At 35.5% G+C, this 26060-nt stretch overlaps 1 protein-coding gene across 3 annotated transcripts in view; it reads right to left on the bottom strand.

The window, feature by feature from the left end:
- The window catches only part of LOC150099993 (ATP-dependent translocase ABCB1-like), a 370123-nt gene that overhangs the window by 127927 nt on the left and 216136 nt on the right, over positions 1-26060 (bottom strand). For all 3 annotated transcript variants that reach the window (XM_090402525.1, XM_090402527.1, XM_090402526.1), the window contains exons 12-13: positions 25522-25725; positions 71-241 (exon numbers count right to left, since the gene is read on the bottom strand). In XM_090402525.1, coding sequence (XP_090258651.1) covers positions 71-241; positions 25522-25725 — 375 coding nt within the window. The remainder of the gene's footprint in view (positions 1-70; positions 242-25521; positions 25726-26060) is intronic.

The raw sequence follows: 26060 nt of genomic DNA, 5'->3' as shown, positions 1-26060 counted from the left end.
AAATAACAAAATTATATTTATAATTATTAAAATCTTGAGTTTGTAGTAAATGAAAGTTTATGTGACATACCTCATCCAAAGCAGCCTGCACAACTGCTTCACTTTCTGTATCTAAAGCTGAAGTTGCTTCATCTAACAATAAAATTTTAGGATTTCGGATTAAAGCTCTTGCAATGGCTATCCTTTGCTTCTGTCCTCCACTTAGTTGAGTACCTCTCTCCCCAACCACTGTGTCAAATTTCTTAAACATAAAAACAATTTATAGAGAAAATTAATAATTTATCCAATACACTAGAATTTGTTTTACTAGTGTATTTCTGAACATATAGAAAGACACTGGAAAAATTTATGATAGAGAACATTAAATTTAGGATTTATCTCACAAATGTTGTTCAAACAAATCTATCAAATTAAAATGCATTATTGCAGTTTCTATCTTCGAATCCTATGATCTATTAATCCCCCAATAAGCCATGACATCTATGGACGTCCAACTAAATCTGGATAAGATTCCGTAACACTTGTTGAGTAACATGGATAAGAAGTGCAATTTAGTCTCTCACTATTTCATCCACCTTGGCTGGAAGGGAGGTTAATGGTTTTCTTATTTGCACAAGGGTGTGCATGTGGAATTCCACACAAAATTCTCCACACTTAACATACTTCCTCTTGGTGGATGGGAAGAAAACTGAAATTCATGACCTGAAACTGGGCAGCAACTAATGAACTAAAACATAACTTCTCATGACAAACGTTTTCTGTTTAATCAACTTCTTACATATGTAAGACTGACTTTTTTTTTTTTCAAGAATTAGAAAACGTTACAAACCATTACTTTAAAGAAAACAAAAAATACAAACTACTATCAGAAATTTTAATTTTCTTTCACAAAGAAAATATTCATGGCTAGTACTCAATGAAAGTGTGTTAATAAACAAGTAGTTGTCTGTAAGTATATGGCAGGCTAGTTTTACTGACAACAGTTATAATTTGGCATCTATTAAGGTTTCATTTTTTTAATGATACCAAATTTATGATTAAATATTGTTTAATTTACCAAAGTTTACTGATTAAATTACATAATTAGATTATATGTATCCACTATATATTATATAGATTAGATGTATCCACTTAGTTTCATGCATTAAAGATCATTAACTTCTTCAAGGTGGTAGATAAAAAGAAGGATTATAAATTAAAAACTAAAAACCCAGATAAACCATTAGAACAACAACAATCAAAATGAGGCACTGTTGATACATGACACAATCTTTTAGGATTATTTGGAGATGAATGTAAAAAGTTAAACTGACTGATTTGCATGATATCCAGATATCATTTAAGATGATAACTTAATTTCTTTTTTGAGGGAGCCATGTGAATGAATGACAACAGTGGATTCTTTGAAAGGAAGTTATCTTCTAGATAATTAACAGTATCTGGTGTTGATATGTTGCCAACATCTTAGTTCAGAACCACAATTTGGTTCTACAAACAGTTGAGTGTTCAAAGAATTTTATATTCTGGTAAACTACCTTACATAGGTACATACATAGGTAAGATAAGCAGTTCTGAAATCAGAAAGAATATCTCAGCAACAACATGATATACAGAATGGAAAATAAAAATCTGGACATCATAGTATTCATCAATCACAAATCATGATATCAATTACAATAACAGTGCCATGAATATAAAGAGAATAACTTCATATTGAATCAAAACATCCACTGCTATCATTCACTTACATGGTTCATTCAACAGAAATGATGGCTTCATCTTAAATGATGTCTGGAAGTCATTCATTAGATCTTTCAACATACTTGAATTTCATTTTTCGATCATCTCCAAACAGAAAGTGCTTATCCAAAGCAGTTGCTTGTTGTAGCCCATATTAAGTGCAAACCAGTCCAAATGATCAAATTTAGTTTTTGCATAATTCTTACATTTAACACATATATATAAGCACCTCTGTAACACAATTGGAAGAATTAGAGTACGTTGCACTCTTCGATTAGAAAAGGCCTAAGTTCAATTCTTGTTGTGATGGGAGGAATCTTTATATGGAATTTTTCAATTGAAGGTGAGTTTGACAATCTCATACAGAGGTAGCAAGGGTTTTTTTTTTCTCCCAGAAACTCAGGTTTTTCATCCCACATACAGACAAATTGGCCTTTAGGACACACAATTTACACACAAAAAATACTAGTGGTGGTGAGCAATAGCTGGTGTTGGTAAACAGGTAATAGATAATAATATCATCTACAAGATGAAGAGTTGTAGAATAAGTGCCTCCCTCGATGAGCCTTTGAACTCCTTGTAGGGGACACAAAATAATAACAATATTCTAGATCATGACTATTCCTTCTTTTCTTGTATCTATTATTTTATTCAAACTTTCCAAGATGTTTCCCATTAAACCCAATCCTAAGTGTCATAATTATCAAATTCCTAATGTATATATCTTACACGGGGTATACAAAATATATGTGAGTGGTAGATGAAAAGTTTTATTTATCATCATCATCAAATTCCTGACATGTACCCTCAAAAAGTGTACAGGATATGATAGTACTACATGAAAAACTTACATCATTACTAACTTCATATCTACAATTTTCCTCCAAATCAATCTGTTACTATCAAGACTCCAACATTCTCAGATCTTATATTTCTGTCTTCTAAGGCACTTTTACTGTATCAATCCACCAATATCTTGGTCTTCCTCTGGGTCTTTTTCCTGCTGACCTGCCAGAGAATGCTTGTTTTGCTAATCTTTCCTCTACAATTCTGTTTAAGTGACCATACCACCTGAGAATAGCTCTGCTAGCCCATTCCTAAATGCTAATAATGTCTAATTCTTTCATAATATTCTGGTTTTTAATATGATATTGCCATTGATGCCATCTGTTCATGCCTCTAATCTTGCTCCGGACTCTCTTATCAGTGATCTCTAGTCTTTGGTAACGTGTTTTACTTCTAACCCAGCTCTCAGATCATAAGTTAAACTTGGTTTGAACACTGTCCTGTATACAGCTAATTTAGTGTTTTGACTAATTTCTCTCTTATTCCATATAAATTTATTCAGTTTACTTCCTACCATACCACCTTTTTTTGTTGTTGTTGATTCTGTTGTCTATTTTCATATTATTATTATTATTCAGGCCTCCATGGAGTCAAAAGACTCATTGTCGGAGGTCCTTTCTAAGAAACACAAGTCTATCAAGACTCACCAAGGGATGTATGTCCCTCCTAGGAAACAAAAAGTCTATCATACCACTCCTTAAACGTATTTACAGTTCTCACCCTCACCACTCCATCAGGCAATGCATTCCATGGTTCAATCACCTTACATGCAAAGAAACCACTCCTCACCCTTTCTCACAGTTTCCTTTCGTAACTTCCATGGATGGCCCCTTGTCATGACTCTTTCCCGCTGTTCAACCAAGCGAAAGAACTCTCCGGTGTCAACCCTGTAATCACCTCTCAACAGCTTAAAAGTCTCAATCATATCACCTCTCCTTCTTGTATTCACCAAACTCTGAAGTCACATTCCCTCAGCCGATCCTCATAACTAACATTGTATAGCCCTGACATGATCTTTGTTATCCACCTTTGTACCCTTTCCACAGTTAATTTTTCCCCTTCAAATCCTGGGGACCAGATCTGAGAACAATTGTCTAAATGTGATCTGATCAGAGTCTTATACAACTGAATGATAACCATTTTATCTCTGCAGGTCAGTGTCCTTCTCATTATTGCAGCAATTCTCTGTGTTACTTTCACTACCTTTGCAATATGACCCTAAATTTCAGGTTTCTATCAATCATAAACCCAAGATCTCGTCTCCCCCTATTTCCTCCAGTTTAACTCCTCCCATAGAGCATGCAGCATCCCAAACCTCAACACCTTACATTTTGCTGCATTAAACTGACATCCCCATTCATTTGCCCATCTATCTAGCTTATTCAAATCCGCTTGCAGGGCTACCACATCTGCACTATTACTAATAACCCTTCCCAGCTTCGCATCATCCGCAAACAACTGAACATCCCCTTGCAATCCACGGACAATGTCATTACTCATTTATCTAGCTTATTCAAATCCTCTTGCAGGGCTACCACATTTGCAATATTACTAATAACCCTTCCCAGCTTTGCATCATCCGCAAACAACTGAATATCCCCTTGCAATCCACGGACAATGTCATTGATATAAAGATTAAACAATATAAGTCCCAGTACTGAGCCCTGCAGAACCCCACTTGTAACCTTCTGCATCTTTGATATTGCTCCACTAGACACAACTCTCTGATAGCTATTGGACAGCCAATCCTGAATCCAGTTGACCAATCTGACATCCAGACCCATGTGCTGCAACTTGAATATCAGCTTATCATGTGGAACTCTGTCAAATGCCTTTGCTAAGTCTAGGAAAATGGCAGTATATGCCTTTCCCTCATCTAATGCTCTTATTTAATTAAACTATTAAATTAATATTTAATTTACAATCCTCACTAAAAATTGTGCCTAAAGTAGCTGAAATGTTTTACTTGTTCTATAGGTTCTCCATTCACGATGCAGTTGATCTTACATTGAATAAGATCAACGTTTTAAACCAACATTAAACCAACTATCTATACTTCTTCAATTCTAACCACTGACTTACAACTACACAAAGACTAAGTATTGCTTGATATAATGCCCCATTGGCACCATACAACTATATGGTTTGAATAGCTTTTCTCTTGGCGCCTAGTTATGTGCCTTTTCCAGATCTACAAAACTTAAATAGAGATCTTTGTTATATGAGGTCTCAACTATTTGTCATAAAGTAAAAATCTGATCCTGACAACCTCTATTTGGCCTGAATCCAGCATGTTCTTCACCAAGATTTTCTTCCACAATCCTTCTCAACCATTTCTCAAGTATACCTGCATAAATCGTACCAGGAACACTCAGTAGGGAAATACCTCTATAATTCTCACATTCAGTTTTATTTCCCTTTTTATATATGGGTACGATGAGAGATCTACTCCAATCATCTGGAAAATTCGTCCCTCTGTCCACGCATTCTGAACTATGCCGTGCAGCCACTGTAAGACTTTTATACTTCCATATTTGGGCATTTCTGGACGAATATCATCTACTCCAGCTGCCTTTCCACATTTCAGGCTTTTGATGGCTTTTTCTACTTCAAGTATGGATAAGTATTCCTGATTGCATGTCCATTGAGTGCTTTTACCACTAGCTGTCACTGATTGTTTCATTTAGCAATTTTTCAAAGTCGTTACTCCATCAAGGATATCGTTTTCTTCAATTTTCATGTCACCTGTCATCTCTAATTCATTTTAGAGCATTCTTTCCATCATTTCAAATTTTTTCACAGCCTCCAGAATATTTCGCCACCTTCATGATATTTATTTTCTATGTTCTTACTAAAGTATTTACATTACTTTTGTTTAGCTAGTTTTAAACAGTGCTTAGCTTTCTTACATTTGTCGGCGTATTCTCTAAGAGCACAAGTGAACTTATTTGCCAGAAACTTTTGATATGCTTTCATCTATTCCTTCATTTCCTCTTTAACTTCTTGTGTCCACCATGGAGTTCTGATTTTTCTATCCTTGCAGACAACCTCACCATAGGCCTCTGTCTGAATCAATCAATGTTTTCTTCAGGATTTGCCACTGAATCTTCAAGGTTTGGCTCCTGTTCTCAAACTCTTTCATTTTTTCTTGAATAATGTGGTGTACTTTAGTCTACGGTTCACATCTGAGAGATACTCAACTTTCTTTCATGTTCTTTTTTTTTTATATGAAATTCAATTTAATCCTGCTCAAGACTAAATGATGATCAGTTTCCAATTTCAAATCCTCTGTACACTCTGGTGTCCTACACCAGTGGGAAAACATCACTATCGACAATAACACAGTCAATGAGATTTTTCTTATTCCTTGCCTCTTCTTTCCATGTGAATTTGTGCACATTTTTATGTTGGAACATTGTGTTAGTAATAATCAGTCCATGTCCTGAGAAAAAATCCAATAGGTGTTTGCCATTATTATTGGCTTTGCTCTTTTCTCCAAAGTTTCCCAAAATATTTTTGTATGCCTGACAATCATTTCCTACTCTGCTATTTAAATCCCCAACAAGGACTAACTTTTACTTTTTCACTATAGCCTACGGTTCACATCTACTTTCTCTAAAGCCTCAAAAAATTCCTTCACTTCTACCTTAGTAGAACCTTCTGTGGTACTATAGGCACAAATAAGTCTCATTATCCAGTTCCACATTCTGATGTTTGCCCACATCACTCTACTTGAGACTGTCTTCCATTCAAGAAGATTAGCTTCGTATTTTGTGTTGACTACCATGGCTACTCCTTTTCCATGACTGTTATTGCCTGAATATAACATTTTGTATTTATTGCTCAGAAATATCTCACCAGTTTTTGTCTTTTTTGTTTCAGTCACCACTATTATGTCGATCTGGTACTTATCTAATTCCTCAGCTAGCTCTTTCTTTGCCATTCAGGTTTCTTATGTTGATAGTACTGATCTTTTTGTACTGATCTCTTGTAATGTTGAGTTGGGGGGTGTTCAGATTTGTTCCAGTATTTGGCTTTTTGCTGTTCACCCTGGTTGCCTGGCGAAAACAATGGGGGAGGGCCTTGTATAAACGGGTGATGCCCCAGCCGGCATGAAATTTTGTCATGTTGTACCATCATTTTGTATTTTGGTTTAAGCCAATAAGAATACAATTTGGTCAGCTAAATCCCAAATGACCAGCCCATCCTTGTTCGTTCAGTATCCAGGTAGATACCTAACAAGGTGCACCATGAGAAGGTGAGGACTGGACATTAAGTCAGAAACCCTGGTCTCCTCTCAGTTATACAACCTTGACCCTTAAATACCCCATTTGCATTATTACTGAGTTTCTATTGATAATTTTCCTCCAAATTAATTTTTTATCTACTAGGATTCAAATATTGTCAGTCTCCCAATGTCTCTTCATTCGCATATTGATTTCTTTTCTCTATTTGCATACTGACACAATAATATTATTCTTCTACAGTTACTACACTCCCTCCTTTATATAGTGGGACAATGACCCCCTTGGTCAAATCATCAGATACCACTTTCTCCAGATCAGTCTTAAAATGTCAACTATTTTAATCCTGAGCAACTAGAGCTCTAATCAATTCCCCTATCCCTACAGATTTCCATTTCTTCATCTTCCTTAATGTTTCTTCACCCTGTGGTAGACCATTTACTTATTATCTCGCATTTCAATATTCATTCCAGATTTATTTCTCTCCAGCTTCATATTTATTTAACAGACCTCTAAAATTGTTACATCATCCTAATCTCTCTTCTGATAGCCAGAAGTTTAATTTAAAAGAAGAACCAGGTTAAAAAAAAAAAAGTTCTTTGTATATTTTTCATTAATCCATATAGCATTTCCTAGCTTTTTATCTTTTCCTAAAAAAATATATATATTTTTTGCATGGCTCTTTCTCCCATTATAAACAATTCTCTTGTCCATTTTCCTGGTGTTTATGAACTTTGATTAACTCACTTTCTTGAACTCTCTCACTCCATTAGCATATTTCTTTTCCTTTTTTTGCTTCCACATCCCTCCATATACATCTTCTGCTGTTTCTACCATTACAACTCAAATTTTTTTGACATTTACATTATCTATAAGTCATGGGTCTAGAATCTGACTGAAAATTCAAATTCTTACCTTATCTCTGTCTGTTTCATCAACTACAGCTTAAGCTTTCTATTTTGTTTTCTGTTACCACATTTACATTTAATTTCCATATGCATCTTAAGATTGGTATAAAACACCTAGAAACTCCATCTAAGGCAAAAGTCAACACTGATGTCCATGGACTTCCTTACTCCATTTTTTATTAAGAATGAAATAATCTATTATATTTTTGGCAGCATCCCAACTATACCTCATAATTCCATGGCTTTGTCTCTTTTTGCACTAGCTGTTTCTAATTTTAACATCACTTCCAATGCAAAAATCTATTAACCTTTGTCCATCCTTTCTTTGACCAAAACCAAATTCAGTCATGCTCATTATGTTCATTATTTATGTCATTATAATATTATTTAAGGAAATTACAACATACACACTACATATTAATTAGAATAACTTTCAATTAATATTTCCAGTATATCAGCAAAGCCAAACTGCCATCAGGGAACAACAAACAAATTGATACATGCATACAGGCACTACATTGAATAAGTAAAACTGAAGCAGAGCAAAAAAGTATAGCCTAAAATCCTAAACTCGGGAGATGAATTTCATAGTCTTATGTGATACCATTATTGGAGGCCTGAAGTGGCCTTCAATAAAAGTTCCATGTTTGGTCTGTAGAGCAGGGTTCCTGGACTATGTAAAAAAGTATGTAAAAATACCAAAAATTGTACAAAATTTGACAAAAAATTGGGAGAAAAATCCTTAACCCATTCGTGGTATAAAATGTACTATAGGTTTGCAAATAACCTTTTATGGGTGGGAGCAACAAACATAAAAAAACACCCCCCCCCCCAAGATTTGAGGCAGTTTTCGAGCCGCCAAATTTGTTGAAGTTTGGATAGCTCCTTAATTCCGAGGCAGATTCCAGGAAAAGTCTTTCATCTTTAAGTTTACTCCTGAAGGGAGAAAGGTAGACTTTTTTCCAGCATATCCTGTGGTAAGCATCCAAAGTGTGATCAACAAGCCCTTGATTGAACATAGAGGTGGACTTAGGTGTAGTTCTTGTGTTTGGTGATTCTAATGTCAGCTGTTTTCTGCCTTTCTATAGTAGGTCAGCTTACAACTGCATGCTACCTGGCAGACACCTGATGGTCTAGGGACTGTAGCTGGTCTTTGGAGGAAGACAAGGTATGACAATTTTTTATATGATCTGAGTGGTAGGTGTTTTTTTTTTTTTGCTGCACTATAAAGTTGCTTGCAGAAGTAATATCAAATTATCGATGAGCAGTTTCTTAGGTTAGATTTTATTTTTCTTATGGCTACCAGGTCAGGCTGCAGAAGAAGAAATAAAAGTTAATTAAAAGCCAATACAGAGACTATTAGCAGAGCAGCAGTCACTGAGTAAATTTAACATACAAAATTCTGCCAAAGCTATATATCAAGAACTAAATAAGAAGAGAACTAAGCTACAGTCTTTAAAAAAAACCATGCATTTCGGTTCTCGTGAATTAAGTAGCTGTTACACATGCATGGCATCGTTAGAATTCCTCCCCCCTTTTTTACATATTGTAATTTGATTTATATTGGTATTTTTAGGAAGAAGATGACAACATAGTTGATATTATAACTAAAGTAACTTAATTACTATTTCCTGTATTTTTCCAAAGTCAAATTGGCATCATCAGGAAACAATGCACAGCTAAAAATAAGTGCATTCTGACATTATATGAGTAAGTGAGGCTGAAGTGAAGACTTTGGCTACTTTCCATGGATAGACAGAATGACAATTTACTAGTCTATGTTTGTGAGGAAGGGTATAGATCTTGATTTTTTTAATTTTTATTCTTGAAGACTGATCATTGGCTAAGAAGGTATTGTACAGAGCTTGACAAATTATGCAAAATTCTACTCATCACAAAAAAGTACTTGCCCACTCTCATTTTTTAATGCTATGTCCCAAATAAGTCAATAAGAGTCTGTCAACTGATTAGTGATGCTGTATCATTGTTTGGAGAACGTTTCCTTTGTGTGAAAACCATTCCAGTAATAAGAATAGGAAGAACAGTAAAATTGACATTGATTTTTTGGAAAATATATTTTGGCATATTAATTTTTGTTACTAGAATGATCCTTTATATTATGCACATTTTCCAGGGCTTTCTTAAAGGTTTTTTTTGTTTAGAAACTTATTTTTTATTAAATAAAAAATATTCTGTTGTGTCCAGTCTGCAGTTAACTTGCTATGAGCAGGTGAGTGAATGTATTTTTTGAATCCTGATTATGTATACTGTTAAGTTTGGTGGTGAAGGCATTAGAAGTGAATATTAAAGTTAATATTAACATGGAAGATATTCACCAGAAAAATGAAACAGCTGATAATACAATAGGCACTCAATTTTTGGAATAACTTTGTGATTCTTACTGAAAAAATGTTGCCTAAACACAAGGGTACGAATTTCAAAATAACAGAAAAATTAGTGACATACCATACTAATTACAGAGTCTTTAAAGGGTTTATTAAGAAAGTTTATATTTTAATTTGTAAACTGTTTACACATTGATACAAATGTATGCACATCCAAACATTTTCATAATAAATCTCGAATAACCTGAATGAATAATCAAGTTCTTAAAAAATATATTCATTATAAGAAAAAACTATAGGAAAGCATGTAGAGACAATAAACATAAGTGAAAACTAGTGTTAACTAAACTGTTAAAATTTGAATTATAGTTAATGAGAAATGCTAAGCTACATCCAAAAAGCTTACACAGAAATTTCAAAAGGGATATTAATAATAAAAACAAATTAAGCATAGCTAGGTCTAAAGAAATAGTTCAAATACAGTTGACTCTTATTTTATTAATTATGCACTATAACAAATTCTTTCTATGGCCCCTACAAGCTTGCTATAACAAGAATTGAGTGTACGTGTGAACATTATTCAGTTGGAAGAGAAATCTTTCCTCTTCCTCCTCCTCCTTTATTACATCATCAGAAAAGTCCCATTTCTCAAGCAGGATGTCTTAAATCATTTTCCAATTGATGGAGATGGAAATGATATATTTTCTCTGATGATAAGCAGATGTATGCCAAGCTTAATCAATCTACTTTTGATAAATTTCAAGGAAGTGCTGAGATTACAAATATTACATTCTGAGTAAAAATTTGCAAGATTACTCCAAATTCACTGCATAAAGGGATGAATTATAGACTAAAGATCGATACCTAGAATATTCTTGGTAGGAATCCCTTGTTCAGCAAGGCAGAACATGAATTCATTAAGAGGAGATTGATCATGAAAATCTTCCTCCTATGAAAAGAGCACTAAGGAAATAGACCAAGGTAATGGTTATGTTGCAATTTATTTAGATTTCTGTGAGGCTTTCAATGGCACTCCATATAAAAACCCACTGATTACAAAATGCCAAATAAGTATTGATGACATAGTGAGATGGATAGGAAATTGGTTAGCAGACAGAAAACAGGAAGCACACTTAAAAGGGCATCTTCCAAGATCAGGGTTTGGTGTTATAGCTCTTGTTTAAGATATTTATAAATGATAAAGGTTTACATATTACAGTAAAGTTTCCATCTTTGCTAATTACATGAAGCTGAATGAAAAAATCAGTTGTTCAGAGTACCTACATTTCTCATAAGGTTTAAAAGAGTGAATAGGGGAAATCAAGTTTCAAATGGTGGTGCTAACATCATCCTCAGTAGCAGATGCCATACACATGTTGCTCAGCTAAGTCATTATTTTTTAGTAAATATTAGCAATATTGTTATATATATTTGGTGGTATTTTGTTTATGTTTTACTATGTTGTTTAGTCGACTATATTATGTGTACTTTCAGAAATGATTTTCATTATGGCACCGATGCATGTGAGAAAAATGGCAACCAAGACATCGATGTTGACTGATATCGACGTACTGCATCACACCAAATCCTGCACGTTTGGTGTATTCATTACAAGAATAGAGAAAACATTTGTTGGAAATGTTTAGTTAGCAAGTATAAAAAAATTTCGGGAGCAAAAGAATGCAGTGACTGATATTATGGATATAAGGCAGGAATGTCAAAGTGTTGTGGAGAATATAGTGGAAGCAGTGTATGATAGAGCACAAAATATGAATGAGAGTTCGAAGTGTGTGTGTGTGTTTAAATTTGATTTTTATGGTGCAAAGACATCAAAGGTCATACTGTGCTAGGACACAGGTCACGGCAGTACATTCAGTACCAATGGTAACTGGTTAGTAGAGCAATCACAAACATCCATGCCCTTGGTGGGATTTGAACCCACAGCCTCTTGGCTGGAGAGCAGATACGCTAACCACTCGGACAATCAGGCCAGTCAGTTTGAAGGAAGTGGTTGAAAGTAATAATGTGGATGATGAGATGCTAGTGCAGAAAGAGATTGCATGCTTACACTGACTCCTTCATAGGACAAAACATGAATTCGAATAACTGGAGAAATGAGTCGCATGTGGTTGTTAAATTTTGATTAACTGAAACTCTTAAGAGTTTTATTTATCATCATTTAACAAGCAAAACCCTGAAAAGAATATACTTGCATCCAAGTATGTGTTGTATATACAGTGGTATCTCGCTAATCCGAACTAATAAAAATACTCGTTCGGATTAGCGAAAAGTGCGGATTAGCAAATTTCCCCCCATGAGACAACAATAACTAGCGTTTAAGACAAAAATAATCAGATTCTAATGGTACATCAATGATAGAAACTGGTAGAAAGAAAGCTACGATAATGACAATGATTCCACATAATACATCATAAATATGTAGCGTCATATTTATTATTTAAGCATCTGATTTGATTTCGATTCTACCTGTAATCCATCCCGTGACATCTGTTTGTAAAATTTCATCATCTGGATTTATATTTTTAACCAAATTATGCACATTTTGAATTTCCTCTTTTTGTGATTTTGTGTATATTTGTGATTCATGCCGACAATATAGTACGTACTGTACAGTATAAAAAGGCAAACGTGAACACACGATACATCAAAATAGGCTCCAGTGTAACCGTACAATTGTCAGTACGAAAAAAAAATACTGTACTGTAATAATAATAAAATAAACAATATTAGTTAAAATAATAATTATTAAATAAAAATAGTAGTACACAAAATAATAATACGTAATAAATAACACTTTTTTTTCTTTCAAACCGCAGTTTGGATTACTGGAGGGTTCAGACTAAAGAGGTTTGGATTAGTGAGATACCACTGTATATATATATCTGGAAATATAGAATACATTATTTCAAAGAAAGGAAATTGTGAATAATTAAATGAAAGGATTCTTACTAGATTGTCTGTCAGTGATACTTTGTAAATGGATAATAATTTTAAAAATAGATAATACAATGAATTGTTGTATGACTTACATGTAAGTTAATGTGAACAAAAGGTCAAAGTACAAGGGCATGTCAATGGAATAAAAGGTTGCCCCAGGCAGTATCAATTGCACACGGCACGTGGAGAGTTAAGCAGGTAAAACTTAATTTACCGCTACAAAGCGAGACCCATGTGGGGAGATTTCTACGTGATGGGTGAACAACAAAGGTTACAGAGAATGCCAGTAGGGAGATGGTATAAAAGGGTTAGGAACCCCCCCACCACACACACGGGGCTTTGGCTTTCTTTTTTGGGTTTTTGCAAGAGTGAGCGTCTCTCTTCCAGAATGTCTAGATGAAGGATCAGCAGAGAGCTCTGCTCGGACTCCCATTAGTAATAGTTGGAAATGCCGCATATCAGTTGAAAAGGTTACATACCCCAAACCTTGTGATGGAAGAAAATATCTCTATACTGATGACAGGCAATCCATGGAAGATTTCAATTGAATATTAAGATGACCTAATTTGAGTATTAAGTTAACTCTTAAAAAATTCATGTTAATATTGTTGTCTAAGATTACTAGGTTCTTAATCTTATATAGGAAATGTTTCTATGATAATCTTAATTTACTGGGGATATATGTGAATTAATTTGTTTAGCATTGATTTGATCCTGATTGAATTTTCTTTGTATTGTATGATAACTAATATGTTTAATAAACCTTTTGCTATCTTTAAATCCGATTGCCTGTGTTTAGAATCCGATGCACCACTCACAAAAAGTACAAATCTAAGCAGAAGGAAATAGGTTGTAGTTTAGATCATAATTGCAATCCAATGGTCATTAGTGTACATCTGTAAATTCACTTCTTGATTAAGATTTCTCTTTCTTAATCTAATGGTTCTAGGTGGTGCAGCGTTAAAATATAAATTTTCCTAGAGCTTTAAGAGAGGCAAGATTTTAGAACCTTTGACACCTCGAATTTGGCTCAACCCTGAGGCAATCCCTTTGTGTTTCAGTAGTATACTTTACTAGTAGTATACTAGTAGTAGTTTACTTTGTGTTTCAGTCATGTACGACGTGACACCCTAGGAAAGACTTATTGTGGAATACATATATATTGATAAAAATTGGAGACACTGGAGGGAGAAAGGGGATGGGGGATGGCAAGATGGAAGCGGGATTTATACAGATGCTAAGGGATAATTACATGAAACAACATGTTATAGAGGGGACAAAAGGTTTGGGAGTGTTGGATCTGAAATAGCATCAGAAGATATATCCATAACCAAGGTAGACACTCTGCCTCCAATTGGGGAGAGTGACCATGCAGTCTTGTTCTGGGAAGTTGCCAAACATGTGGAATTCTCTAAAAAAGAGGGTTTATGTTCAACTATAAGGATGGTGATTAGGAGAGACTCAGGAGTCAACTTGGAACAGTACCATGGTTTGAGAAGCTACAAGGAAAGGATATCAATAGTGCATGGCAAGTGGTCAGAAATTGCTTGAGAGTAGCAGTATCAGAATGCATACCCAAAGTTCAGGAGGATAAACCAAGTTGAAATTAAATAGATGAGTAGGAATATAAAGCAAGAAATGCAAAAAAAAAGATAACATTGTGGAGAGAATATAAAGAAAAAAGTGATCAGCATATCATGAGCAGTACAAAGTGCAAGCAAGAAGGATGACTTAGTATGGTAAGAAAGGCCAAATCAGACTATGAGAGAGAATTAGCTAAACAGGCCAAAGTAAACCCAAAAGAGTTTTTTGTTATGTAGCAAGTAAGAGGAAAAATGACTATGGTAGGATGACTTAAAACAATGCTCAAGGTAGGAAGATGACTGAACCAAAATAAACAGTTGAATTACTGAGTGATCATTCTGCAAAGGTGTATCATCCAGGTGGAGATTTTACAGTTGATGTTACAGAGATGCATATCAATATTATAAATGTGAACATACCAGTGGGTCTGGATGGCATATCAGCCCATGTACTACATGAATGTGCAAGAGAATTGGCACTGCCCATGACAAAGTTGTCCATAGGCAATGCCAATTCTAAGTCAACTCTGGCAGGGTTCCAAGGGAGTGGAAAGAGGGTAAGATAGTACCATTATATAAAGGTAGCTCCAAGACAGAGGTTGCAAACTACAGACCAATTAATATGTCTGAAGTGATTGTTAACGTATTGGAAAGGTTGGTGAAAGATAAAATAGAACAGTGGATAGATAGGGATGTGATATTCTATAATGGGCAGCATGGCTTTGTAAAGAATAGGTCCTGTCTTAGTAACTTATTCATATTTTATAATAAAGTGACAACAGAAATGGATAAAGATAATGGCTGCACCATGATACTGCTTGACTTTGCCAAGGCATTTGACAGAATACCACATGAAAAATTATAACAAAAGCTGGAGAAAATAAGAATAGATATGAGGCAAGTAGCATGGATAGGTGGTGGCTGACAGACAGACACCAGAGAGTAGTGTATGGTGGAGTGGAATCTAGGAGAATGATGGTGACTAGTGGAGTACCTCAGGGCTTGGTACTAGGGCCATTACTCTTTAATTTATATATTAAATTAAAAGAGGGGTTATCCAGTTGTTTGCTGCTGATGCAAAACTAGAGAGAGAGCAATAATTGATAAGGGTGATGTAGATATCCTGCAGGATGATTTAAATAAATTGACATTGTGGACAAAGGATAATGAATGTCAACTTAATGTTACAAAATGTAAGGTTATGCACTTTGGGTCAAAAAGCTTGCATATGGTGCATCATACTAATGGTATTGGATTGCAGGAAATTAATGAGGCTAGGGACTTGGGGATAATGGGGATAATGGGGATATTGTAACGAACATGACCATGTTGCCACCAATTGGTGAGAGTGACCATAAGGTCATGACTTGGGAGGTGGCTAAAGGAGTCGAATTTACAATTAAGACAGGGTATATGTGGAATTACCGGGCTGGTAAGTATGACAAGCTTAGGTGTGTGCTTGGCTCAATGCCATGGCATGTAAAACTGCAAGGGCTGGATGTTGATGGTGCATGGGAGGTGGTTAAGAACTGTTTGCAGGAGGCAATGGTTGACTGTATACCAAGAGTCCGAATAATAAATCAGGTAGGGGTTAAATGGATGAATAACACTATTAAGCTTGAGCTGCAAAAAAAGAAACAATTGTGGAGGGAATTTAAGGAGAAGGGTGACCATCAGGTGCATGAACAGTATAAAGCTCAGGCCAGGATGGTAACAAGGGTGGTAAGAAAAGCAAAAGCAGATTACGAAAGGAAATTGGCCATGCAGGCTAAAGAGAATCCCAAACAGTTTTTTCAATATGTTGCAAGTAAAAGGAAAAATGCTCATGGTAGAATGATCTTAAAAAATGCTGAGGGTAGGGAGGTAACTGAATCAGTCGATGTTGTGGAATTACTGAGCGAGCACTTTGCAAGAGTATATCATCCAGGTGGTGGCTTTGCGGAAATGGAGGAACCAACAGCTTATACTGGAATTGTGATGAATGAGGTAGAGGCAACTAGTCTATTACAGAACCTCAATGTCAATACATCTGTGGGATTGGATGGTATACCAGCTCGTGTCGTACGTGAAGCGGCCAAAGAATTGTCAGTGCCCTTGACCATTATGTTTAATTTGAGCCTCAGGACTGGGTCAGTCCCAAGGGGGTGGAAAGAGGGGAAAATAGTTCCACTGCACAAAGGTGGTTCCAAGGCTGCTGTTGAAAATTACCGGCCAATCAGCATAACAGGAATCATTATCAAGGTCTTAGAGAAAATAGTCAAGAGGAAAATACAAGATTGGATAGAAGAAAATGGGATACTGTATCGGGGACAGCATGGTTTTGTGAAGGGTAGGTCATGCCTCAGTAACTTGCTCACGTATTATAACACAGTGATGGCTGAACTGGATAAGGGTAATGGGTTTACAGTGATTCTGCTGGACCTTGCTAAGGCCTTTGACAGGATACCACATGGAATTCTAATCAGTAAATTGCAGCATATGGGAATGGACATAGGGTTGGTGAGATGGATAGGAGGGTGGTTGACGGAGAGATATCAGAGAGTGGTTTACTCAGGAGTAGAGTCCACTAGACGGCCTGTGACTAGTGGTGTACCACAAGGATCTGTTCTTGGACCACTGCTGTTTAATTTGTTCATAAATGATATAGGAAAGGATCTGAGAGGAACAGTTCATTTGTTTGCGGATGATGCGAAGTTGGGTAGGGCAATAGTGAATGCAGATGACGTCAAAATTTTGCAGGATGATTTGGATAGATTGGAGGTCTGGGCTAGGGAGAATGGATGTCAATTTAATGTGGCAAAATGTAAGGTTATGCATTTTGGGGTGAAAAGATGGGAGGCAGTTTACTGCATTGGTGGAACCGTGCTCCAGGAAATTGATGAGGCACGAGATTTAGGAGTGTTGGTGGATAAGGAATTGAAATTTAGGGGACACATTGCAAAAGTGGCCAAATCAGCTCATCAAATCACTTGGTTGCTGAAGAATACGTTGACAAGCAGAGACAAGCAGGTTATTGTTCCTCTGTATCGAGCCTTGATAAGACCTCATCTCGACTACTGTGCTCAGATTTGGTCACCTAGGTTTCTTCTTGATGGGGAGGAGGTGGAGAGGATCCAGAGGCGAGTGACCAAGATGATAGCAGGTCTGTGGAATGAACCGTATGAGAACAGGTTGAGGATTTGTGGGTTGCAAAAATTGGTTGATAGGCGGAGGAGGGGAGATATGATTGAGATATTCAAATTACTGAAGGGTTTCTATAAAATTAATTCAGAAGATATTTTTGAGAACAGGGCTGGTTGTGGGAGGACTAGGGGACATCCATGGAAACTGGGCAAAAGTGTGGTTAGTAAAGGTGTTAGAGCTGGGTTCTTTACTTTTAGAGTAGTGAATGAGTGGAATGCGCTCCCTGAGTCTGTGGTGGATGCTGTGACAGTGAATGAGTTTAAGGCGAGGTATGATAGATACTGTATGAATGTCGAATAGTTGTGATGAAAATGATTTGGGGCCTCCCTCGATGAGTCTAATGACTCCCTGGAGTTGCCCGTAATAATAATAATAATAATAATAATGGTGGACAAAGAGTTGAAGTTCGGATGGCATACTGCAAAAACTGGTAAAACAGCTCAAAGGATTACTTGGATGTTGAAAAGAAAGCTAGCAAGTAAAGTTATTATTCCTCTTTATAACGCTATGATTTGACCGCATCTTGACTACTACAGAGAGAGAGATTTGGTCGCCTGGGTTTCTTGAGGACCAGGAGGTGGTAGAGAGAATTCAGAGACAAGTGACCAAGATGGCGACAGGTCTGTGGAATACTCCCTATGAGGATAGGTTGAAGGTTTGTGGGTTACAAAATTTAGTTGATAGGTGGAGAAGAGGAGACATTATAGAAACTTTTAATATATTAAAAGGGTTTTATAAAATTGATGCAAGTGAAATTTTTCAATATATGACAAACAGAGAACTAGGGGCCATCCGTGAAAGCTGTATAAGAGTGTGGTTAGGGATGTGTGAACCAGATTTTTTACATGGAAAGTGGTGAGTAAGTGGAACAGATTGCCAGAATTGGTTGCGAGTTCCCTGATTCCCTGATGGTGAATGGATTCAAGGAAAGGTATGATAGGATTTGTGCGTAAAATGATTAATTTAGGTCTCCCACGATGAGTCTCCAGACTCCATGGAGATGCTGTAAAATAGTAATAATAATAATAATGTAATGTGAACAAAGGCATGTGCAATTTAATAAAAACTAGCACTGAATAATGGGTTTCCAATACCCAATTATTCATACACATGTATTTATCCATTTATATATCCATTCATCCAATGGATATATAAATCAGTGAAACTTTTTCAGGGATAGAAACTGAAGGGTATAACATATTAAACATATGACATATGATAAATGGAGTGTTACTCATGGTAAGAGATAATTGTGCCCCCTCACAGAAGAAAATCAGAGAGGATATGACAATAATAGCGTTGAATTTTGAATTTTTTGGACCCCTTGAGGGACAACCATCTTAGGCAACATGTGGTGGAAGGAACACGAGAACCAAGAGTTTTAGACTTGAACATAACATCAGAGCACCTAACTGGAACTGATATAATACTTGCCTCCAGCTGGTGAGAGTGACCATGTAGTTCTGACCTGGAGGATGAACAGACATGTAAAAGTATCAGGGTAGAAGGAATTTATGTGGAATTATAGGGCAGGCAACTATAATAGACATGGAAACTAGCTTGGAGCAATACAATGGATAAAAAAATTGAAAGAGAAGATTAAAGTAGTGTACATGGGAGATACTTAAGAAAATATTGTTAACAGAAATGGTAGATTGCATCTCGAGTGAAGAAGATAAAGCAATTCAGAGTTAAATTGAAGACCAGAGAAATTAAACAAGAATTGAAGATGAAAAAGAGATTATGAAACACATAAAGAGAGGTGGAGAACAGTTGCATGAGGAATATAAGGTACAGCTACAAAGGCGACTAGTATAGCAAGGAGAGAAAAATTAGAATATGGGAGGAGAATCCCAAATGATTTTTTTTTTCCATTTATGTGGCCAGTAGGAGCAAAAATGATTGCAGATGATTATATTGCTTGATTATATTTATCCACAGGGGGAAGCATCCCCCCTGTGGATAAATAATTTCAAAACTTTACATTTAGTTGCAATAAACTGAAATACCCATTCATTTTTCCAGATTATTCAGCACTAGTGACAATATCATTGAACCTTGCAGAACTCCACTTTGTAACCTTCTTATTCCCTGATACTGCCCCCCTCCTTCCTCTATATACATCTCTTTCTAATATCTAGTCAGTTAGCAATGTCAGTTAGCAATCCACTAACCTGACATCCAAGCTTTATGTTGCAACAACTTTGCATGTGACACCCTATCAAATGCCTTTGCAAAATTCAAAACAAATGACAGCCAGATTACTAAAACAAGAGCACACCTTAACAAAATTATATGAATTCTTACTAGTTTCTCCAAAATCTTAACAAATTCAGGAGAAATACAAACCTTCATTTCACTTGGTAGAGTAATACTAGAAGTACTGGAGGAAGACAAGGCTCTTGCGATGCTAATAGATAAACATTTGAAGTTCAGAGGATATATTGCAAAAGTTGTAAAGACAACTCAGAAATGCTGCAATATTGAGGAGGACATTGACCACAAGAGATAAAAGGGTGGCAGTCCCATTGTATAAAGCTTTGATCGGACTAGATCTGGATTTCCATGGATTTGAAGATGAAATAACCTTGGAAAGGGTACAGAGGTGGATAACAAAAATGATATCAAGACTGTACAATGTTAGTTAAGAGAATAGACTGAAGGCATACTAACTAGAGTTTGGTGTGAATAGAAGACAAAGAGGGGGGGGGGAGACATTTATGACAGACATTTAAGCTGTTGAAAGGTTATTATCAAATTTACACTGGGAATTTTCATTTGATAGAATAATGAGAAGAAATAAAGAGTTATCCCTAAAAGTTGAAAAAGGTAGTAGTGTCTAAGAGCTTAAGAAGAAAATTTCTGCATAGAGGGTAGCAGGAGTATTTAATACATTGCCTAACATGTATAAGTGCAAATGGTGGATGAATTTAAGGAGTGGCACAAAAAGACTGTGTTGTCTAGCAGTGACCTTCCATGATGAGTCTTATGACTACATGAAGGTCTGGAAAAATAATAAATACATAAAATGCATATGCAGTTTAATAAGAGACTGGTATTAAATGGACAGGCTCTTTTGTTAATAAGTTTCATTTAACTTTTTCAGTCAATTTGTTAATTCTTTCTAAAGAGTTAACGAATTAGAAATTATTGGCCTAAATAGACTTAAAGAAATTTAAGTCTAGTTAGGCCAACAACAATTCACAACTTCACTCATTCCAATTTTTAATATCAAGAGAATCAAAGATGATATTCAGAGAAGTCTCACTAATCATGAGGAGGGATTATATATATTTTTTATGTTGCTCTCACTCACAAAAGGTTATGATACTTAGGAAAATCATAGGCTAGTTGTAAATTGTTAATTTATCTCACAGGCAAAGAGGAGAATTAAGTGAAGTGTTTAAAGTACACTGAGACATACATAATAAGACACATAAAAGTTCATTGCAATTTTCATTTATTTATACACACACAGGGTGGCCCATAAGAGTCACGAAGGAGTTTAAACATTTAATAACTTTTTTTACTTATTATTTTTCTTCTTTTTTTTTTTTTTGTTATAATGAAACACAGAACATGGAGATTTTTTTTATTAGTTATGAAAAACCACATTACATCATATGTTTGCAGATGATGTGAAGCTGGGAAGGGTTATTAGTAATAGTGCAGATATAGCAGCCCTGCAAGAGGATTTGAATAAACTAGACAGATGGGCAAATGAATGGGGTATCGGTTTAATGCAGCAAATTGTAAGGTCTTGAGGTTTGGGACACATCGATGAGATGCTGCATACTCTATTGGAGGAAGTACGAGAGACAAGAGATCTGGAGTTGATTGATAGAAATCTGAAATTCAAGGGACATATTGCAAAGGCGGCAAAGGTAACACAGAGGATTGCTGCAATAATGAGAAGGACACTGACCTACAGAGATAAGAGTTATCATTCCCTGTATAAGACCCTGATCAGATCACACTTAGACTATTGTTCTCAAAGATGGTCAACAGGATAAATTAACTGTGGAAAGGGTGCAGAGGCAGATAACAAAGATGGTTTCAGGACTGTACAATGTTAGTTATGAGGATCGGCTGAGGGAATGTGGACTGCAGAGTTTGGTGGATAGAAGGAGGAGAGATGATATGATTGAGAGTTTTAAGCTGTTGAGAGGTGGTTACAGGATTGATACTGGGGAGTTTTTTCACTTGGTTGAACAGCGTGAAGGAGTGATGACAAGGGGCCATCCCTGGAAAGTGCAAAAGGAAGCTGTGAGAAAGAGGGTGAGGAATGGTTTCTTTGCATGGAGGATGGTGGAACCATGGACTGCATTGCCTAATAGAGTGGTGAGAGCAAGAACGGTCAGTGAGTCAAGGAGTGGTATAATAGACTTTGTGTTTCCTAGGAAGGAACCTCCTACAATGAGTCTCTTGACTCCATGGAGGCCTGAATAATAATAATAGTAATAAATACCTTCCAATTTCAGCTTCACAAAGATGGGCCTTATCTATAACATGTTATATGATAGCTGTTTTATTTTCCTGGTTGCAGTGCACTAATTATTGCACCAATGTTCTCCTTCAGCTGTTGAATTGTCCAGGGCTTGTTCACATACACCTTTCCTTCTGGTAACCCCTTAGAAGAACATTTGTGCAGAAATTAAGCCACTGCAGCTAGAAACGTTAACAGCTGTCATGAAGCATGCCACAAAAAGGGCTCGTCTGTATGAAGATGAAAATGGAAGGTATTTATATGATGGTTTTTCATAACTAATAAAAAAATATCTCTCCAGGTTCTGTATTTCATTATAACAAAAAAAATAAATAAATAAAAATAATTAATAAGTAAAAGTTATTAAATGTTTAAACCTCTTTGTGACTTATGGGCCATCCTGTATATATTTCAAACCCCCCCCCACACACACACACACATGACAGATGACAAACTTCATCGATCAGTGCCATGTGTGAGCACAGGATAAGAAGTGTGAGAGGAGGATAAGAAGTTGGCTTAGCATAGTTGAAAGAATTCCAACATGGACAATGAATGGATACTGACTAGCAGCTTCTTATATGTTTATGAGTTTGAGAGAAAGTGGAAGAATAGTATCAGCCAGTTCAGCATAACAGTGCCCATAAAAATACCTGCAAAAGTTGCACTTGGCTGAACCAGAATATACTGGCATAGACCATCAGGACATGAATTAAGATGTTCTCCAATATTTTCATACAATTAAATAAATGTAAACTTAAATATTCTGTTTTAAATTTGCAGTTTTTTAATGCACCATGTTTGCATATAGCATTAATTTTTAATAAAGTGAATTCACTTAATTGTAAATTAATGTACCAAAATAAGGGTTAAAATGAAATGTTTGTGTATGTTTGAAATAAATGAATTATAAAACAATTATTTCAATAAAACTGAGATTTTACTGCTTTCAAGCAAAGTGCCATGAGTATACCATGTAATGGCAATAGTTTCTCTCACTTTGTGACTGAAGGGAAACCAGAAATATTATGCATGCTGGAGAATGCACGAGTGAAAAGAATACAACATCTAGTAAATAGTTCAGAAGCGAGTTACTAGAGAGAGAGAGAGATACAGATATGTAGAAATATTGAAGGAATTTTTGGAGAGCAGGTTAGAAAAAGTTCCATTAATAATAGTCCTTCCTAAAGAAAGAAAATTAAATTATTTTAGTTATGTTACAAAAGGTAACTGAAATAACAGTTATGAAAGAAATTAAAGCAAATTTGGAACTTATTAAGTTCCAAATTTCCTTTAATTTCTTTGAATTTGAAGTTTCTCATATAGAAGGAGAAATGTTTATCAGACATTAAAAGTTCCATTAGAAAAGTGATTTAACAGCTGTTTTGGAGATTATTTACAGCAAGTTAATTTTTAAGTGCTCAATCATTTTCCTTTGCAAATCCTTCATATATAAAATATGTGAATCTTGAAGAAGAAGAAAATAAAAAAGTTTTGTGCGACTTTTCTAGAAGCCAATTAAAAGGAAAAAAAAAATTCATGCCACTCCAGTCTACCTCCAACTAAAAAAAAAATTATAAAGATTCCTTACATCTAAATGGAATTCTAACTTAGATCCTCTCCCTTCCCACACACAACCAAAGGACATCATTACATGACTGAGGTACAAAACTATTATTACTTTATTAATAGCCAGCTGCATTTTAGGATATGTGACTGATTATTGCTAAAGCACCTTTTTATTATAGTTTTTATAAAGCACTTATTGCTTAAAAAATATGTACACATACACTGCAGGATAACATTATTTCTCAAAAATTGATATATTAAGGGGCAGAATTGAGTTGAAAACAGGTGACTAGTAACCTGCTGAACTGTTGTTGTTTAATTTGTACATAAATGGTATAGGAATTAATTTGAAAGAAATATTCAGCTGTTTGCTGATGATGTGAAATTAGGTAGAGTAATAGTTAAAAAAAAAAAAAAAAATCAAGGCAATATGGAGAGCTTGCAGGATGATTTAATAGGCTGTCAGTATGGGCAAAAGATAATGGATGTCAGTTTAATGTGAAGAAATGTAAAGTTATGCATTTGGGGATAAATAGATTACAAGCTGCTATCACAATGATGGCACTGCTCCTGGAAATAGATAAAGCTAGAGATTTAGGAGTGGTGATAGAGAGAGAGTTAAAGTTTAGAGTACACATTGCTAAAGTTGCTAGGGTAGATAATAGAATTACTTGGCTGTTGAAGAACACATGAACCAGTAGAGAAAAGGAAGTTGTTATTCCTCTTTATAAGGCCTTGATATTTTCATATCTGGATTTCTGTGCTCAAATTTGGTCTCCTGAGTTTCTTGGGGATGAGGAAGTGGTGGAGAAGATTCAGAGGTGATGACCAAAGAAGTTAGTTGATGGTTGAAAAAGAGGGATATGACAGAAACATTTAAGTTGCTTAAAGGGGTTTTATAGGATTAGTGCAGAGGGAAAATGTTTCAGAACTTGGCTGGAAGGACCAGAGAACAAGGGTTCATCCTTAGAAGTTGAATAAAGGTGTGGTTAGTAAAGAGTGTGAGGACTAGATTTATTGTTTGGAGAGTTGTGAATGAGTGGAATGGGTTGCCAGTTAGTTATGAGTGCCTTCTCTGTCAAGAACAAGTATGATAGACTGTATGGATAGTTTGGGTCTCCCATGATGAGTCTTCAGACTCCATGTAGGTGCCTATACAATAATAACAACAACAACATGATCTGAAATATACTGATTCTGATTATGTTTCAGAACTTGGCTGGAAGGACCAGAACAAGGAGCCATCTTTAGAATTTGAATAAAGGTGTGGTTAGTAAGGGGTGTGAGGACTAGGTTTTTTGCTTGGAGAGGTGTGAATGAGTGGAATGGGTTGCCAGTCAGTTGTGCTTTGTCTGTCAATGGGTTCAAGAAGGTATGATAGACTGTGTGGATAGTTTGGGTCTTCCATGATGAGTCTTTGGACTCCATGTAGGTGCCCATACAATAATAACAACAACATGATCTGAAATATACTGATTCTTCTTCAATATTTCATTATTTATAAATTGAATGTCCTTAAAACCTAAATTAAATTTTAGTTAAGAATATAATTATGATCATTCTTGAATGTTATAAAAAATCAAAATTCTAAAAGTAAAAATATTTATCATTTCATCAAATAGTGACATGAAACAAAAATTATAGATCATATATGCTTACTTTGGGAAGGTTTGTAATAAAATCATATGCATTAGCAGCTCTTGCAGCTCTCTCTATGTCTTCTTGAGTGGCAGCAGTTTTACCATAGCAGATGTTTTCAGCAATAGTTGTAGCAAATAGAACAGGTTCTTGTCCAACTACTCCAATGTGATCTCTCAACCAGCCAAGATTTAAATTTGTGATATCTTCTCCATCTATACATACCTAAAGTAATTCTTCATAATTACTTATATGAATGAATGAGTATATATTGTATTTAATATCAACTGTATGCATATTTAAATATTAATACAATAACATCACAAATCAGCACTTGAGCTGCTCTTAAGTGCTGATAAATGAAATAAGACATATGCTGATTTAAGACAATTTTATGTATGAGATTTCAGTTAGATCAGTGCTCAGGTGAGTTCAGAGGTTGTGCACTCTCAAATAATATATGTAAGATGGGGAAAGAGATGTCGCAAACTTCATAGATCATCTATTGCCTTCTTTTTGCATAATCATTATAACTATTAGCACTTCCACAGTGCAGTCAG

This window comes from Typopeltis vanoorti, chromosome 13, assembly GCF_054136105.1.
Source record: "Typopeltis vanoorti isolate ZY-2024b chromosome 13, IOZ_Tvanoo_1.0, whole genome shotgun sequence".
In the NCBI taxonomy this organism is placed as follows: Eukaryota; Metazoa; Arthropoda; class Arachnida; order Uropygi; family Thelyphonidae; genus Typopeltis; species Typopeltis vanoorti.
This window is presented reverse-complemented; position numbering and strand designations above follow the sequence as displayed.